Source organism: Aythya fuligula, chromosome 15, assembly GCF_009819795.1.
Source record: "Aythya fuligula isolate bAytFul2 chromosome 15, bAytFul2.pri, whole genome shotgun sequence".
In the NCBI taxonomy this organism is placed as follows: Eukaryota; Metazoa; Chordata; class Aves; order Anseriformes; family Anatidae; genus Aythya; species Aythya fuligula.
The window spans coordinates 17491-37285 of NC_045573.1; the positions used below are offsets into that span (position 1 = coordinate 17491).

General features: G+C 36.8%; 1 protein-coding gene across 6 annotated transcripts in view; it reads right to left on the reverse strand.

Annotated features, from left to right (window-relative positions):
* Positions 1-1476: 1476 nt before the first annotated feature.
* UNKL (unk like zinc finger) overlaps positions 1477-19795 on the reverse strand; it is a 46242-nt gene continuing 27923 nt past the window's right edge. For 3 of the 6 annotated variants that reach the window (XM_032197326.1, XM_032197325.1, XM_032197328.1), the window contains 5 exons: positions 15790-15955; positions 7245-7475; positions 6706-6908; positions 5639-5893; positions 1477-3434 (listed from right to left, as the gene is read on the reverse strand). In XM_032197326.1, coding sequence (XP_032053217.1) covers positions 3279-3434; positions 5639-5893; positions 6706-6908; positions 7245-7475; positions 15790-15955 — 1011 coding nt within the window. In that variant the 3' untranslated portion in view covers positions 1477-3278. Of the gene's footprint in view, positions 3435-5638; positions 5894-6705; positions 6909-7244; positions 7476-12202; positions 13419-15789; positions 15956-19604; positions 19668-19795 lie in introns of those variants that run through there. The other 3 variants (XM_032197324.1, XM_032197327.1, XM_032197329.1) reach the window with 2 other exon arrangements.

Below are 19795 nucleotides of genomic sequence, written 5' to 3' on the forward strand. Positions count from 1 at the left end.
ATGAATCTTGAAAATTTACTTAGTTTGCTTTAAAATATTTTGGAAATGCAGCAAATTACTGTATTGTAGTGTCACTAAAATATAATGTATTTTCTAGATAGTATATATAACACAAGGACAAATACTTATAAGGGTCAGGGTTCCCTTTTTACTTCTAAATAGTCATCTCTAGTCAAGTGCATGTATCTTACTATCCTCCATTTTAAAGTACTGGAGTAAAAGTACACATTTATTTGTCTTGGCAGTTGACTTACTTTTTACTACGATACATAAAACTTTGCTTATAACTTCTCACATAAAGAGTTTTATGAAGAACATTTATAGCACTTCCCTTTGAGTGCTATGTATGGTTCAAGCAATCACGTAAGGTTTGTCTGTAGTTATAGCAAGCTGCCCAGCCTGACAATTTCACATATAGGTACATTTCTTTCATCTGATTTTTTTTTTCCTTCTTCACTAAGTGATTTGTTAATAGTTTGTGTCCATAATTAAGCGCAACAAAAGCTTGCAGGGGAACATATGCAAAATTTTCAATACTGGTATTACTATGGGACACACAACATTATTTTCAAGATTCATCATTATAAAACACAAAACATACAACTGTTTAAAAAGCAACAAACTCAACATATTCATTTATTTCCTCTAAAAAAAAGCAACACACATAAACTATAAATGTCAATGTGATGATTCATGCTGCAAATATTGTTTAAATTTCTTTTTTGTTGGCATCACAAGATGAGGAAAATCACCTATTACTACCAAAAAAAATGTAAAAAGAGAAAGACCAAAAATAGCTATAGGATCACAGGCAATTGCACACTAATTCACACAACGAACAATAAACTTTGACAAGAAGCAAGAAAACATACTTCCATATCTCTTAGGAAACAAATGTCACATCGCAGCATATCAGCAGCACAATGTGGGCTGAACTGGTTTCCTCTAAAATATCACAGCAGAATTTCTGACCAAACTCTTTCTAAACATGTTTTTGAGTACAACAGTTGCAGAAAACTGTTCCACATTGTGGATAAATATAGTACACCAGTATCCAAAATAACATCTTGTTTCACATTATTCCTTGATTTGCTTATTGTTTAAAAAATCTCATGTGACTAACTCTGCTTTAGTCCAAAATTCTGTTACAGATCAAAAACGAATATTTGTCATAGACTGCAGAGATGCAAAAAGACAGCCAAACTTGATGATCAAAGTTCTTTTTTTTTAAATTAAAAAAAAATAAATAAAAAAAGTCCAAAACTGGTTAAACCTTTAAAACAGAACAGCATTTTATTTTAGGACATGATTAGGGCACAAAAGCATGTTTGAAAATACCAATATAGTCTAATTTTATACTTTTCTCAATACAAGTATTTTTGAGCAACTGTGTGAAAGTCAGCAAAACCACATTTTAAATCCCAAATTTGATGTTTATTTAAAATAGACTACTATGATCTTCAAACAAAATTTTAAAATAGGAATAAGTAGACATATATTTAATATTTTATCCTTCTTCTCCCTTCCTGAAAAGTCTGTAACGTTCTTGCAGGCTGGCATGTCTTAGGAAAGCAGCAATGAGCCTGTACATTTAGTTATCACAGAAGTATGTAATGATTATTTTTTTGCTAACTGAAGCCTTCATACAAAGACTACAAAACCCAGTGAGGATACAATAATTTAAGTACCTTTGGCTTGGGTCCTATATTTAATACTGACAGAAATCAAAAAGCTTTATCTGTTTTAACAACAATAATTTTAGTATACATCTTGTTGTTTTATGTTTGCTTGTTTCAGCATGAATTAACTTTAAATAGATAAACTCTTTACTGCCTATGAACTCAATCCCTATTCTGAATACAATAATACGGAGATACAAATCATGTAACACAGTAGTAGGTCATTTCAATGTAAGCTGTACTAGTGTCACACCTGTATTAAACAAAAGAAAGAATAACACAGGCAATTGTAAGAAAAGTAGATAGTAGTAACATACAGTAATTGACTAATTTCTCCTCCTGAACTGAATGTTCCAAACAACCAAGATGAAATAAGTTTGTTACCACCCTTTTAAAAGAATCGCTATGTCAAGAGTGCCACTGCCTGATTACATACTTAAGTAATTTTGTAGTTCCTTTCAAATGTGTTACCTCATTGTTGAAAAAGTGTATTTTTAAATATTTATAAAAGCAAGAGACGTATTCTAATTATCATCAAATTGTATGATAAAAAATTATGCAATAGAAATTATTTGCAAAATTCTCTTTTTATGTCTTCTGCTATTCTATATGACATTTGGCATAGGCACTTTATAAAAGTTATTGTGTGTATCATACAGGTTCCCATTAAGTACCACACAAGTTAGGTAATATACAAAAAATTTAAGACTACAAACATCCAAACAAAGAGAGAAATGCAAATGCACAGTTGTTTACTAAAACTGATCTGTCTCACAAAATGTAAAACATACCCTTGAATATGAAAGCACATGTGCCTCACTGTTTTTCTTTCCACTGGTACATTTATAAATACTGTAGTATGCAATTAACTTATAAATTGTAAAAAATCTAGGTAAGATCTCACTTCTATTTAATCATATTATGATTTAACAGTAAAACCATCTGAAATATTTAAAATTCACAGTACACATATATAAACCATCATATTATTGTGTATTAAAAATAAACTTAAGACCTAGAAAGCAGCTTGAAGCAATTTACAACATATCCTCTAACAAAAAAAAAAAAAAAAAAGTGCATTTATATTATTCATATAATTTTTCAAACAAACAAGTAAACATACTGTTAGACCAATTCCAAAATACTGGCTCTGGCATACCATACACAACAGACATGGCAAAGGTACCATTTGTACTGTTTAGTGTGTAGCTACTATATCTATGTATCTATCTTCTGATAAGGAAAATAATAGGTATAAATACTTTCATTCATGCATTATGGTAAAATTTATACTAAGTGATTACGGTGCAAATGAAGCTAGGTAGACTGCGCACTAAGAATGTAAGTGGATGGGAAAAGATTGGGATGGAACTGGGCAGGAACGAAAGAATCTCAAGACTAATAAAAAATCATTGAATGGCTGAAACTGATATGTAAAGGTGAGCAAGCAAAGCAACTAAGTTTCTTACAACAAAATCAAAATCTACCTAGCACTATTAAGTTGACTAATTATCAGTGATTTATATAATTCCTATACAAAATACAAAAACATAAAATAGTTTTAATTCATAAACATGATATAAGTACCATGCCTCTATGTTACCGTGGATTTTTTGATTTCTTGCAACAGGGACATTCTTCTTGTCTAGCTGCACAGTGGTCACAAAGTATGTAATGTTGACATGGATTCAGGATAATGCTACGATCACCTTCTCGACATACTATACACTTCTTTGACTGAAGCTGAAAAATCACCTGTAAGATGATTACTGCACTCAGTGAAAATGAATCCAAGCTATACAGTCACATTCTAGTGATTTGATGCTTAGCTGTCCCGGATAAACTTCTGTTGTAGCAACACAAAGGACAATGTTTTTGTATGATGAATAGCTGAGTTGCAGGTCATGAGTACTGCATGCATGCACAACATTTAGAGTAGCAGCTAGAAGAATACATGTGCATTTAGAATGGAAAACATCTAGGTTAGCACCTCTGGACTGCAGTTTTCCTGCATGACTGAGATGAGTGATGAAAAAAAAAAAAAAGAAAAAAAAAAAGGGAAAAAAAAAGGAGAGAAGAAGTACCCTTTTTCATTATCACGTACTTCCCTATTTTGTCATTTTAAACCACTACTACATTTTCTTAGTCTGTGAAAAATGTTTGTGTGAAGACAAAATGGAATTCACAAATATAACACACTTTGAATAAAGTTACTGATACTGACTTTGGGGAAGGGAGGATGTTACAACTACAAATAAATGTGTCCATGTAGTAAACCATATGAACCTTACTAAGGAACAGGAAGCATTTAAAGGCATCTACAAGGCATGTTAATTCCTTGAAAGAGAGACGCTCAGATTAAGAGAAGTATCCAGAACACTATAACACTGTGTAAGACAGCAACTTTCTCCTGGAAGGAAGAGCTAGGTGAGAAGAGACCACAGTGGTAAAAGAAAGAGAGACTGAGGAACTGTAAAGGCTGGTAATGATTCTAATCACTCCAGCCGGCTGAGATGATTCCCATTCCAGGATCTAATGACTTTGTTCAGATAAAGAGATTCCAGGATTCTTTTGCTCATATTTAAAATCCCTAAGGAGAAAAACAATAGTGGTCCTTAATCCAAACATACTTGGTAATAGGAACCTGGTAAATATCAAGTCTCATCTACTTGCTTTCTTGCCAAAGACTTAAGTTATGTTTTAATGTCTTCAAAGAAAGCCTAGCTTTTTTTCAAGGCTCCAGTTCATGCTGATATAGATGGCATTGTACAGGAGGTGCACTGAGACAGGGAAGACACTGCTGTACTCAAACAGGTAAACAGGTACTGGGGTACGGCAGACTGTTTCAGTAGTGAAAGGATTTTTTAAAATTTTTTTTTTTTTGTCTGGACAGTCCTGTCACAGTCCAAACAAAATAGCAAGAATTGACATTATGTATGGCGTTACTATCCTTTGAGACTGCAGAGGAAAAAGAAATCGGGAACCAAGCTGGGTCCAGGACTGTCTTAAGTAGGAATGAGGCTTTTTGTGCCTGGAGCAGTCCATGGTCATTATTATCTTCCTTGATTATGGTTTGAGGACTGGCATCAGACTTCCAAGCTTTGACAGCCCTGAGAAATGCTGTCCATGTGACAGCAAAAGAACATCCTACATTTTGGTAGAACTTATATTTAGATTTGAGAGAAGATGGAATACAGCATTATGCCACTATGGTGACTAAGGGACTGAAAGGAGAGCAGACATCTTATCAGTGTGCATAAATACTTTGTGCCAGGAGGTAAAGAAAACAGCCTCTTCTTGGTGGTATCCTATGAAAGAAGAGCATTGTTCCACTAGGCACTAAGTAAAAGTACAGAAAATTCCACTTTTACAGTGAGGGTGGTCAAACAGTGGAAAAGGTTGCCTACAGAGGTTGTGGTGTCTCCATCCTTGCAGATATTCAAAACACTTCCAGGAACAGCCATGAGCAACCTGCTCAAGTTTTCCCTGATTTGAGTGGGGCATTAGACTAGATGATCTCCAGAGGTCCTTTCTAATGTCAGTGATTCTATGCTCCAAGTCTGTACTAGTCTCTGACTATGCAAGCTCTTACTGCTAAACCTCACGATCCACCTTCTAAACAAGTGAATAGCATGTAACTGTTTTCATTTATTCTGGGCAACTCTTTATTTATTTAGGTACTGGGAGGAAAACCACTGTTTAGATCTTTTATTATTTTTTTAAAATTATTCTTAGAGTTCTTGTGAAACTCTTGTCATTTATCTGACAGCTGATCTAAAAATTAGAAGAACCCGTTAGGCTGAGAAATTTTAACCACTGTGTAATCCAGAAAAGGAAGACTTGACATTGAGATCAGTGATGCTCTCTGAAATGAAACCTGGCATATGTATCTCACTGAGGGTGACTGAGCTGTCAGTTTCAGTTAAGCAAATGTAGTTACACAGATGAAGAAAACTTACCTCATCTACTGTCCCTAAATCTAAGTGCAGCTGACTTTGTAAGGAACGAAGCATTGGCAAGGATATCTTTTCTATGTCTCCAGAGTTTTTTATGTAAGGTAATGTAGTAGATAGGCAGGCAGCTAACTGCACCTTCAGCTTTTTTAATTTATTTTCCACTTCCTCCTTCTTCTGAAGAGCGAGTTGCTTGTCAGCAGCTGCAACATCAGCACGTTCTTTTGCTTCTTGAGCCTCTTTTTGCCACGCATCACATGCCTGGGAGAAAACATTTTCCAGAATATAAAAAATATATTTGTAAAGTTATAAATGAAAGAGCAAATTCAAAAGCCTTCGAAGATGAAAGCAATCTCTAATTTTAGATATAAGGATGCTATCACAGTTGATTTAATGCTTTTCCCTACTTATTCTACTGTCTAATTAACAATTCTTTTTGTTTTGCCTTAACCTAATTTTTAGATATGTCACTGCTACTTGTCTGTAAACATCTAGAAGTATTTTTGGGGCTCTATAAATGAACACATATTCATAATCTAATGTCAGGAGACATCAAAAACTTTCCAAATGTACTAGAGCTACTTTGCTACTCCATGTCACAGAGAGAATGATATGAGGGGAGGAAAAGGACTACAGAAAATGCACTAGACTGGCAGTTATCATCAGCCCCGGTTTGACTGCTGAGATGGCTGTGTATCATCTAGGCTCATTATACAGCCATAGTTACTGGCAAATCTTTTTTGTGTGTGTTCTTACCAACTGAAAGAGATACAGGAGGGAAAGTATGCCTTTAGTTACCTAACATTGAGATACATTGCTGTTCAGCACTATCCTGAGGCTGTGTAAGTGTCACGGTCTAGAGAGGCAGACTGACTTTTAAAAAGGTCTGTTTCCTTTATGCCACCAGCTTATTTGGAAGATGGAAGAAACAGCATTTGCAGTCTATTCATTTCACAGCATGTAATGAAACTCTGTGTCCAAGAATAATAAAATATGTAAGAGAGGAAAACAGGAGGTACATGTTTGTTAATAAAAATATAGAAAAAAAATAGTACTACCATGAATTAGTGTACCTGTTTTACTTGTTGCCAAGATTCTTCCCATTGTTTTAGTTTTCTCTTGGCATCATCAAGTTCCTGTCTAACTCGAGTTAGTTCGTTCCCACTTGTGTTTGAACTTATTGAGAGAGTAGTGCCAATGCTTAATACTGGGGACGGACTAGGAGAGAAACTCCCAGCCACAAAGTCCCAAATGCTCCCTGTAACACCATTTAAACCTGTAAAACAAAACCACAAAAAAAAGTCTATACACTCTGCTGAAAAATTTTTCACATTCAGACTAAGTAAATGCACCATGCATACAAAATTTATACTTTTATCTGCAAGACTCATTATTTTATTATCTTCAGACATGTACAGTCTGGAAAATGTTTCTTTTTTCCCCCTTGTTTAGGAAGGAACGTTAGCTCCTTGAACTTTCTCCCATACACCACATTAGCTAGGCTTTATCTTCCAGATTAATTCACAGGAAACATGCAAAGCCTTGAACTGAGCCTTTCTGACCTGCCATTGATTCCTCTCTTAAAATATGCAAAGTGCAGCCTTCAACTTACCTAAAGAGTTGTGAGAAGAGGTTGAGGTGCCCAACATACTGTGTTCTGACTTCAAGGGTTGGGGCTGCTGTTGGTGGGGAACCATAGTGGATGAAACAAAAGACTGAGACAGCGATTGTGAAAGAGAACTGAGTGGAGAGCTTGAAAGGGATGATGATGAGTGTAAAGATGAGGAACGAACAAGAGAACCTGGAATACTGACAGGTGCTGAACTTCCCAGTAATCTTTGACCTATGCATTCACAAAAAAAAAAAAAAAAAAAAAAAAGTTCCAAAGCAAGACACATCTCTGTAAATATTCTTCTGAAAAATGTATAATTTCAAATTAAATTTTATATTCTTGTATATTCCAATACCTGTCATTAAAAAAATAAAACATTATTTATCTGCTATTGCAAAAATATTTTTTAAACTGAACACTTAGAATTAGGTTTCCAAGCACCTGAAAACAGAATGTGTAGCTTTACATAGCATTGGCATCATCTGCAGCTCCAGAGAAAGAGAAAACATTTTTCAGATCGGGTTATTTGACTCAGTCATATTTACAGCCAACTGATAGAAGTGGTAAAACTGAATGGAACTTGAAGAGTAAGAAAAAAATTGTTTTCTATTTCAATATATAAACTGGAGTTGAGAAAGTAAGACTATACACCTTGAAAATTTTAAACCGCGTAATAACCAGAAATAGCTCAATTTCTTTCTTCTACATAGTTTTGCTTTTGGTTCAGTAGATTTTAAATGTCAAATGTACTTAATTCTACAAAAAATGATTTTGAAATGAAGTTTAAAATAATAATTTAGTCAAACAGTTGTGTTGTCAATAATTTTCCAAAATAATAATAATAAAAATCATTATTGTTATTATTTTTTAAAAGGATGTTAAGTTATACAACTACTTCAATGAACATGCACAGATGCACTGGGTTTTCCTGTCAAGAAACAATTCAATATTTACTCTAAAGATTTTAGTCCTCAATAGTTTTGAATGTCCAATAAAAATTACATCATCTTTTCTTTAAAGAAAATAAAGCAGTAAAATGAATTGTACTTGAAGCATGAGTCACAATTCTATTTTTCAGTTTTTGCTTAAAACTGGTGAATTCATGTCATCAGAGAAAACGTCATTCCTTTAAGAAGTATTTCAAAAAAATGAAGAGAGGGATGCTCATTATAAGCTGCGCTGCCACAATGTCTTCCAAAATGTATCTTGAAATACTCAACATGTGTTACCAAAATCAGCCTTGTGTCCAACTATATGAGGAAGATACAGGACAGACATAAATATAACCACAGATGCACACAACATATCAGACAATAAACCTACACCACTATTTGCAAGATAAGTATGGAAGCAACAAAGTAAAGGAATTTAGTTTAAAGATCTGGCACAGGAAGAATTCTCTTAAACATTAAGAGCCAAAGTAAAGACCCCAAGCAAATGCTGTATGGAATGGTAACAGAGACTTTTCTTTTCTAGCACTTAAAGTATTCTTCAAACCCAGTTGAATTTTGGCAAATACGATCTGCCTGAGCGTAGCAAGGTTTTGGCAGCTGTTGGGAAGCTGCAGGGGTGGCCTCTGTGAGAACAGGCCAGGGGCTGCCCTGTGCTGGACACAGCCAGTTCCAGCCATCTCTATAGCAGACCTGCTACAGGAAACAGCTGAGCCCATCAATGAAACTGACTGCCTCTGGGAAAATATAATTCAGACAGTGCAAACAGCTGCACAGCATTGAGGACTGAGGAAAGAAAGGTGTGAGAAACAACCCTGTGAACGAACACACCAGGGTCAAAGAATAAAGACTGGGAGGATGTGCTCCAGCTACCAGGGCAGGGATTTCCCTGCAACCCACAGGTTTGGAAGGCACCATAGTGGAGCGAGTAAGAGGCGATGTAAGAGTCCATGGTGCAAGCAGGAATTTCCCTTCAGCCCATGGACAGAATGATGGTGAAGCAAGTGGCCGTTCCCTGAAGGAACTGCAGACTCATGGAGAGGACCTACACTGGAGCAGGGACAAGCGTGAGGAGGAAGGAGCGGCAGAAAACTGTTATGAACTGACTGCAACACCCCACTCCTCATCCCTCTGTGCTTACCAGTGCTAGGGAGGAAGGGGGAAGGGGGACAAGGTAGAAGAGTTGGGAATGAAGTTGAACCTGAGATAAAGGGCGTGGTGGTGTTTTAGGTTTTGTCTTTGTTTCTCACCGTCCAATTCCATTTTAATTGGCAACAGATTTAATTCATTTTCCTCAAGTCAAGTTTGTTTTGCCCATGACAGCGATTGGTAAGCAGTCTCCCTGCTTTTGTCTTGACACACAAGCTTTTTTCACCTTATTTTCTCCCCCTGTCCTGTTGAGGATGGGGGAGTGAGGTTGCATTTGGCTATGCACCAAGCTCAACCCCTTACAATTTATACAAGATCAATATAGGATTATTACCTATTGGCATGTTCTAATGCTGACCAGGGCTATCTAACCAACTCCACAGTCTTGGAGCTCCAGATAATACATAAAGGGAATTTACTGAACTAGAAATAGCATCCACGGAACAGAGCTCAGCTAAATGGTTCAGAACAAAATACCCAGTAAGAAATAAGGTTCACATACTACAAAATCATGCTCACGACAAAGATACCTGAGAATGTGGATGAGATCCCCTGGAATACTGTCTTTAGAGATAGAGGAACTGGTAAGAGCTGGCAACTCTTGAAGGATACTTTTCTTAGAGCAAAAGAGCTCTTCGTTCAAAAAAATCAAAATTCTCTCAATCATACAGACGCTTTAAAATCCAGTTATTAGCACTATCATTATATTTAAAGAGCAAAACAAACTCTTTTGTTCAAGCTCTTGCAATTCCCTACATCACCCAGATGTTATGAAAATTTGAAAAGTTATTTGCAGTGCCTGGCTCAGTATGTTATAACGCAACTATGACAGGCAGGAATAAAACACACTGCAAGGCTGACATAAATCGTACTGCTTAATTAGTAGATCAAATCTAAGCCTGCACCATTACTAGACTACTAACCTGTCACATTCTCCTCATGTGAGTCAGGCCTTAACTCATTCTGCCACACTGGTCCTCCCCTACCATAAAAGAGGCTGACTTTTTATTACTATTTATTTTCTAGACTTTAAAGCTTCTGATACTTTCTGTCTCTCTCATATTCCAACTCACACCGAGGAAAGTCAGTGGAGTGCAGGGAGCAAATACAGACAGCATTTAAGATCACAACATATATGGGAGGCAAAGGAAGAGACACAGGTTTTCCTTAAATGGCAAGGCTCTCAGACAGGCAAAATCTCCATGCTTGAGTATCCAACAGAAATCAAAGCAAGTAACTAAAACATTCCCAGAACCTAACACAGACAACAAAGTGAAGTATCAGGCTGGCAAACAGACCCTTGTGTTAAGGTCTCACCTTCTTTCTATTACCACTTGAATGGTTTTCCTTTCACTACTGCCCCTCCCCTATTTATTCCTCTCCAAATCTTTCTGCTTTGATACTCTGCATGTCTAATCTCTCCAATTTCTCCTATCTCTTTGAAAATATTTTCATTTATTCATTTTTAAAATTTTTCACTACTTCACGCAAAGTGAAGCTTTTATGTTCTCAACTTAAGCTTCTTTCTTTTTTTTCTTTTTTTTCTTTTTTTTTTTTATATCAGAACAAAACCAGGCTATTCACCCAATCTCCCTGGAATCTGACAGGAGTAGATAACAGCAACACACCTTCTTCCACTCCATCTTTGTTCAGTGTTCAACATACCACCCAAGCCTCAATATTAAATGCTTGTTTTATCTGATTGGCATACTTATTCTCGATTCCCCTGACTCCTTCTTTTCCCCAGCTCTTGAGGACTATTGAGCACAGAAGGCTTGCAGCTCCCCATGAAATCAAGATGAAGGACCACAGAAAAGGCTTCAGACCCCACAGACAAAGTCTGACAAAGCGTTTTCAGTTCTTGCTAATGCAACTCTTTCCCGCATCTCCCCTAACCCTTCATCCCCTTTTCATCCCCTTTTCCCATTCCCACCTAGCCCTTTCTCTTGCTGCAGCTCCTTTTTTACTTTTTTTTTTTTTTTTTTTTTTAAGAATTCTTCAGTGCACCAATTCCTGCAAGAACACTATGTATTTCTTCTCTGTTTTACAATGTTTTATTTTTCTGCTCTACTCAGATTTCTTTCTTTTCACTTCACTTCACTTTCTTTGCTCAGCACTTCCTTTTCAATGCCGTCTTGTATATCCACAAAGTAGAACTCTGGAAAAAGAACTTACATATATGAAATTCCTTTGAGAAAAAAATACAAGACCTACACATTCACAGTAAAGTACATTAACTTATACTTACATGAGATGTGTATGTTATGACTCATATTCAGTTAACAAAAATAGCATCCTGAAAACCATTTTATAAAAACAGGTGCTGTGGACAGCAGAGGCATATTCTGTCTCAGAAGAATCAAGAATCTCTTAATCTCAATAATAGAATGACAGTGGGACATGGGAAACAGAGCATACAACTTCTTAAATGATTACTTTGCAACACTCGTTCTGTATATCACAATTAAAAAAATATATTGACTTAGCACATCTAGTACAGAAAATTAGACCTTGGATCTCACAGTAACTTGTTACAGTCAACTAGCCCCTACTTATTCCAACAGAACTGTTTGTCTTGACAGAAATGTGTTTTCAATCCATAGCATCTCTGAAAATATTAATTGTAAGCCGACAAAATTATATTACTTGCATAGAATGCAAACTAAAATTCATCTCCTTCTAACTTTGACATCTAAAAATAATTTTAAAATTATTTTATGTTCTAACACCCAGATCATAAAACAAATCTTTTAGGAAAGTAAGCTATATACTTGTGAGACTGCAGAAAAAGATCTGTGATTTTATATTCTATATACATTTATTTCATAGAAACATTAGAAGAGCAAACACCTAACTTACCATTGCTAAGTGCTGACTCACTGTCTGCAGGCTCCTGGTCTCTGGTACACATTGATTTAAACACAGAAACCTTCAAGTATACCAGCTAATCACAGCAACTCCCTGGTCATGTGACTTACACCACATGATGTGAAAAAACAGTGTCTTTCGAATCACAAAACATTCCCTGTCATAGCCTACTGAATAAAATATATTTACTGTAAAAGTGCCCTGTGTTTCAACAAGTTTGTGCATATGCTGGCTGGCAGGATTGCCACTTAAAAGAATCACACAAGGCTGTCTAAAAGGACTGCTGGAAACATCATGAAGTACAACAAAGGCAAATAGAAGAATGCTGCACCTGGGATAGAATTACCCCTTGCAACAGTACAGGCTGGGGGCCAAATGACCAGAATGCAGCTTTGCAGAAAAAAAATCTAGGAGTCCTAATGAATTCAGTATGCACCGTGGGCAGTAAAAGCTAACTGCATATTGGCTTGCATTAGTAGAAGTATAGGCAGAAGGCTGAGGGAAGCAACTATTCCCAAGCACCTGTGAGACCATAGCAGGGGTACCACAATTAGTGCAAGAAAGACACTGACAAACTGGAGTGTGTCCAGTTCGTTGCCACCTGGATGGCTAGGGTACTGAAGCATATAATATACAAGGACAACCTAAGAGATACAGGTTTGTTCTGTTCAAGAAAGAGAAAGCTAAGGGAAAAACTAATTAGTACCTTCAACTACCTAATGTTCACGGAGCCATATGCTTCTTGGAGGTTCACAGCAAAAGAACAGTGGGTTAACTGAAGGACATAACTCCTTCAAAAATGTTCTAGAAGGCTGGGAAGAAGGTGAAAATATCCTGACACTCCTTTCTGCTATCAGTGATATGTTTCTCTCAGAGTGAACACTGCTGGCTCAAGAGCCATTTATACCCTTCTGTACTACAAGACTGAGAGAAGAGAGTTTTTTGAGCCATACCAACTACATTTTCAGTAAAGGCAAATCTTGATACAAGCACAGTTTTGTAGATCAAATACGCACATCATCCCCAAACTCTCAAAGTTTGTATTCTTGAAACGATTCATTTGATTTGTCAATACATTTGTGAATTCAGACAGGTGAACCACCAACAGCAGCATGAGATGGTTGATATGTGTTCAAAGACTAACAAATTTCTTGACAGAAGGAGATGAACATGCAATACACATTGTTCAGCCTGCAGTGATATGATGTCAGAAAAAGTACATAGCACTTCATCAGGCCAAACTACATAACTACAAACTAGATAATGTACACAATGTGTACGTTTCATTTTGGAGAACACATAAGCCCTGGAATTTCAAGTTGCTAGTGTTCTGTGCTGCCATGAGGCAGATACTTAAAGAAGTGTTGGGCTGATACAACAGTACCTGGAGTACTGTGTCCAGCTCTGGGCTGCCCAGTACATGGAGAGATATGAAGTTACTGGAGATATTCATCCTTTGAGATATTCAGAAGGCATATGAACATGGCCCTGGGCAACCTGCTCTAGGTGGCCTTGCTTGAGCATGGGGGCTGGACCAGATGACCTCCAGAGGTCCCTTCCTATCTCAACCATTCTGTGATTCTGTGAAGTTTTGACAGCAGCATCAGAAATGGAAATAATGAATCACAGAATCACAGAATGACTCAGGTTGGAGAGGACCTTAAGGATCATCTAGTTCCAATCTCCCGTCATAGGCAGGGATGCCACCCACTAGATCAGGTTGCTCAGGGACTCATCTAACCTGGTCTTAAACACCTTCACGGATGGAGCATTCACAACATCTCTGGGCAACCAGTTCCAGTGTCTCACTGCCCTCTGTTAAAGGATTTCCTCCTAACATCTAATCTTTATCTCCCCTCCTTTAGTTTAAAACCATTCCCCCTTGCCTTGTCATTATCTGATTGAGCAAAGAATTGCTCTCCATCTTTTTCATAAGTCCCCATTAAGTACTGAAAAGCTGCAATGAGTACAGTAATATAATGAATGTAATAAAGATTACATTCTACCTGATGAATCTCCAGCAAAGCACCTGTGGTCTTCAGGGGCTGAGAACAGATAGATTCTGAGTAATTCTCACTGTATTTCACACTGTATCAGTAGATATTTTCCAGTTTATCAACATCCAGCTATGGTTAGGAAGATAGTGGTATCTTCCTTCTTTAGGATAAAAATGTCTGTACCTCTCTATACATACTGTTGAAAACAGATATTCTCCCACCACGTGTCAAGTTCTGTTATTTTTGGAGTGAGAACGTACTTATGTCTAAACACTTGAGTATACCTAATTATCTCCATTCTCTGGTGACAATGAACAGAACAGGATAACGTGATACAATTGCCGAACACCGACTGCATGAAGTTACTGTTGAAGTTCTTCCCTCTGCTATTAAGAACTTAGATAGAAAATCAGTGTCTATTACTCAAATATTTTATACCCTTTTACCATTTTCCACATAAAAAGCCATAAGACCATAAAAACCTAGCTGTTTGCAAACAAGGGAAAGGCTCTGGGTTAAGGACACAGATTTTGGAATTGAGTATTTCCTGAACCTGTCCTGGGTACCCAGAAATCAAGGGCTGTTGTTTGCAGAACTGGAAATTTAAGATGTCTTCGTTCTTTCTCTCTTCCCTGTACCCATTCTAAAATTGAGCTTACAGTCCCCCCTGTCACCCATCCCCCCTGACATGATACATTTAACTGACATGCATTTCTGTCTGGTGATCTTCTGAAACTTGGAAGAGTCCAGAAGGTTCACTGATTCAGCCTCAAGCACAGAGACAGCATGCTCTGTGTGCAAAGTTAGCTTGCGCTCTCCTAATAGGAGCTCACTGTTGCTGGTATGTTTTGACTGGTAATGGGTCTGAGCCTTCACATCCCATTGCCCTTCTGTGACGCCTGCACTGTTCTGCCACACAGCTGGAGGTGTCACAGTGCAAACTGTTGCCACTCATAATAGGCGTCCCTCCAACCCTGATAGAGTAGCACTATTAAACACCAGTCAGACAGGCTGTCAGCACAGTAATGTGGATTTTTTTATTTTTTTTTTTAATTTGTTGGGAACAGAAGTGCAGAGGTACTAATAGGCCAACTCCTGTTCTTACCCCTGTCATCAGAGTGGTTCCAAAAAGTGTTTATCAATATGATGATAGGTGCTTTATATATATAAACATAAATAGATACATATAAATATATATATATGTGTGTGTATATATATATATATATATATATATATAAAGTCAAATCTCAGCAGCCCATCAACAGATGTTGATTTGACATTACTTTTAGGAACACACTGAGTTGCATTACAAAGGGTTTATGTTGGCCACTACCAATGACAAATTAGTTTAAATGTCCTGTTCACTCATTCCTATGCTCACATTAGAGACGTTGTGAAAAATAATGATTTTGGGGAAAATCATTTAAATTAACATTCAGATATTGCTTTTAATTACATATAATAAAGAACGTACAACATTACTGTCTTTACCAAAAACCTGTTCTGAACCTACATTAAAATAAGGAGAATTGAATAATGCAACAAACCACATACAATCAGAGGTTGAATGTTAAGACTTACCTGTAAGTGATTCAACTGTGTTACCACCAGAATAAAATGGGAGAGCTTTGGCACTAACAGCTGAGACAGTTGGAGGAGATGAACAATCTGATCCAACACTGGAGGCCAGACTGGAAGTTATACTTGAAGCAAGTGGATTAACCACTGAAAAAACACTGAGATGGTTCTGTTAAAAACAAACAAACAAACATATATATATATATATATATATATATATATATATATATATATTAGTACATATATACTTACAGAGACTTATGTGAAAACACATGAAATAAATAGAATGTAGTTTTAAAAGTTATTTCAGTTCTAAGAAAAAGAAATCCAGAAGAAACCTCTAAATGAATAGATTAGAATAATCTTCATTATAATTTACCAACGTGTATTTCTCTAATGTGGTTGGACATGGCTATCACATGAGGGAATTCTGCTTCCAGAAAAAAAGGTTTTTAAGTAACTTCAAATAAACTCTACAATCATAGTTAGTCAGCTGTAGTCTGATGACCCTTTTCAAAAGGAAAATATCTACTGAGTAATTGTACCATTTCATAATACATTTGTACACATATTGTACACGTATTTATTTGATCTGCATTTTTTCCCATTTAATCTAAATACAGTTGGCACATAAACTGATCTTCAGTTTAGACAGTTGCGAAACATGACTGACCTACACACATGTACCACATAATATAACGACATGTATCTATGCTACTTCTTTCTAGCTGAATAGTGTTGTCATAGAATTCATACCATTAAATTAAAAAATGTAATAAATACAAACAAAATGTAACCATGAAGCATTCTAAACTAGCAAATAACTTCACAAAGTCTACATGGTCTTGGTGAAAGCTCTCCAGCATATGAATTCTTTTTATTGTTTTACCCACTTCCTTGAGTCTTTTGGTTAAGAAAAACAACATTTAACAGTGACTGAATCAATCCAACATCCTCTCGTTGCTTTCTATGGGATGAACCATGATTGTGTATTATCTACTGAGTACTCTCCTGATTTCTACTAATACTATGGAATTTTTCCTATTTCAAAAGTAGACGTAATACAAGATTGAGACTGATAATGACCATCAAAATGAACCACGAACATAAGACAAGTATCTCTGTCCAGACTGAAAGATCACGTTGCTACAGGAACTGTTCAGTCGTGTTTTAATTGCTGATGGAGATTCCACAAACTCTCTGGCTCTCTGTTTTGATCTCTGGCCATCCTCACTGTGTAAGACATGCACTGTATTTTACAGTATGACTTTGAAAGAATGAATGAAAAAGACAATTTCCAAGGAACTCTGCAAGATTAGCAAATACAATTACAATCTCATTTCCAAGCTTGTATTCTTTCATCTGGTATAAGCAGAAATAAATATCTATTTCAAAGGAGAGAAGATCCCTTCATCGATGCCAAACAACTTCTCTCCACCACCTTTCCCCTCCCAACAACAGACATTTTGCTTTTCAGGTCCTGCCTGAAGTATGTGATGCTAACTACTGTCACAAAATCTTCTGGGAGGAGCAGAGCTGCTCTATAGCCTATACAAAATGTAATGTAATGCTTTTGTTCCATGCATTTGCTGCAATTTCAGCTGAAGTCCAACTTCCTTCCTTAGCTATAGCTAGGAAAAACTACTCTAACAGCCAGATTTACAGAAAAATACAAATAATCTAAATAAACTGTATACATCTTATTACAAACTATACAACCTATGATATATAAAAGGATTTAAGGATTTCAGGCTGTTGTGGTACAGTCTTTAAAAAAATTACAAAACCAGAAATTTCATTAATTTTAAACCTGGTATGACTGATTCTTCTTAGTGGCAACCAGTGACAGGATAAGAGGCAACAGCCACAAACTGCAGTACATAAAGTTACACTTAGACATTGAACTTTAAAAAAAAAAAAAAAAAAAAAAAAAACACGCAATTGTGGCCAAACATTGAAGCATATAGCTCTAAGTCTCCCTTCCTGAAGATAAACACTACCGGACAAGGTCCTAAGCAACCTGTTCTAGCTGACCTTGCTTTGACAAGGGGAAAGATAGACTACAGACCTCCAGAGGTCCCTTCTAAGCTCAACTATCCTATGATTCTATGATAGGCTTTTCCAAGCTTTGTTCCAACATTAAAATTTACACTGAATTAACAACATATTCTCTAATATATCAATGCAACATGCTAAGAATTTTTATATTACTGAAAAATTATCATTCAAAATACATGCCCTTTTGGCCTGTCCCATCTTAAGCTGAGGCCTCTTGGTGCGAGTGGAGTGAAGAAACCTCACACACCCACAAAAAGCTGATGGATTTTTTCAATTAGTACTCTTTCTCCCCAGCAAAAATACCTACACCTGCTGGACTATTTACTCATTTCTGCCTACCACATTTACAAGCAGCAAGCCTCTTGTCCCACCCTGTTTCCACAGAGATGCACTTGAGCTGCTCAAAGGTTACTTTCCTTCCTCTCTTTTGACAGACCAAGACTGACACTATCTGTGACTTCCAAACTCCATGCTGGAGGATATCTAAACAGAACAGAGAGACAAAATAAACAGAAACGAGTCAGGAGAGAAAGGTTATTTAAAAAAAGATGTCAAGAATTTATAATACTTAGCAGAATTTCAAACATTCTGCACTAATTAAGTGCAAATTATATAGCTTTAATTTTTTTATTTTTTTTTTTTTAATAAGAAGAGAATAAAAGAATGAAAACAACCTGCAAATATTTTTAGGAACATTAGCTAATAGGAAAATTCATGTAATTCAGGTTGGAAGGAACTGCAGCAGGGCATCTAGTCCAACCACTTGATCAGAGCTAATCTGTCTATGAAGTAGTCTGATCTTGAAAACCTCCAACGATGAAGAGTGTACAAGCAAATTCTGCAAACACTGCTTGATTCTCCCAATGCTGAAAAACTTTTCCTTGTATCCAGTCTTAGCTACTTGCTCCAGCTTATAAGTTCTCTCTTGTCCACCCAGTAGCATCACTGTGAACATGCTGGCTCTGTCTTCTTGAGCTCCCCATAGGTATTTGGAAAGCTGCTATTGGGTCCTCCTGAAGCCTTCTTTTCTCCAAGTTAAACAAGCTCTGCTTCCTCAGCCTCTCCTCACAGGACAAGTGCTCCTGGACCCAGACCATCTTGTCATCCCTTCACTGAACTTGCTTGCTCTAAGTAGTTTATTGAGGTAATTCTAATACTTGGGGGCCAACACTGAATGTGGTATTCTAGTTGTGGTCTAAAAAGTGCAAAACAGAGTGGAGTAAACCCTTCCCTTGATCTACTGCCATGCTCCTGTTAATAGAACATGGGATAATGTTTGGTCTTCTTTGCAGCCAGACAACACTGTTGTCTCACATTTAGCTTGCTGTCTACATAGACCCTCAGGCACTTTTACACAGTGCCGCTTCCCTCTGTTAGTTCTTGTTCTCACCCTGTACTACAAAATCACAAAATGGTTGAGGTTGGAATGGACCCTCTGGAGATCATCTGGTCCAACCGCCCTGCTCAAGCAGGGGCACTTGGAGTAGGTTGCCCAGGACTATGTCCAGACAACTTCTGAATATTTCAAAGGACAGAGACTCTACAGTCTCTCTGGGCAACCTGCTCTAGTGCTCAGTCACCCTCACAGTAAAGCAGCATTTCCTGCTATTCAGACAGAAGTTCTTGTGTTCACTGCCTCTTGTCTTGTCACTAGTTGCAATTTTTCCTTAGAATATTACAAAGTGCCACAGAACTTTGATACTGCATTAATGGATGACCAAAAAGGGCAAAATATTACAGTGTTTAGCTTCTGGCAATACCTGTTTGTTGTCTTGTTCACTTATTTTCTGCTGATTCTCAGCTGAGAAACTTCGCTGCTTTGCCTAAAACAAGAAAACTCTATATAATATATGAACTTAATGAGTCATTGCTATAAATTATCTAATTAGTTTATGAAGGGTCACTGGCATCCCTGTAACGATGCCTTAAAGAGGATGACTTTGTTTTCCTC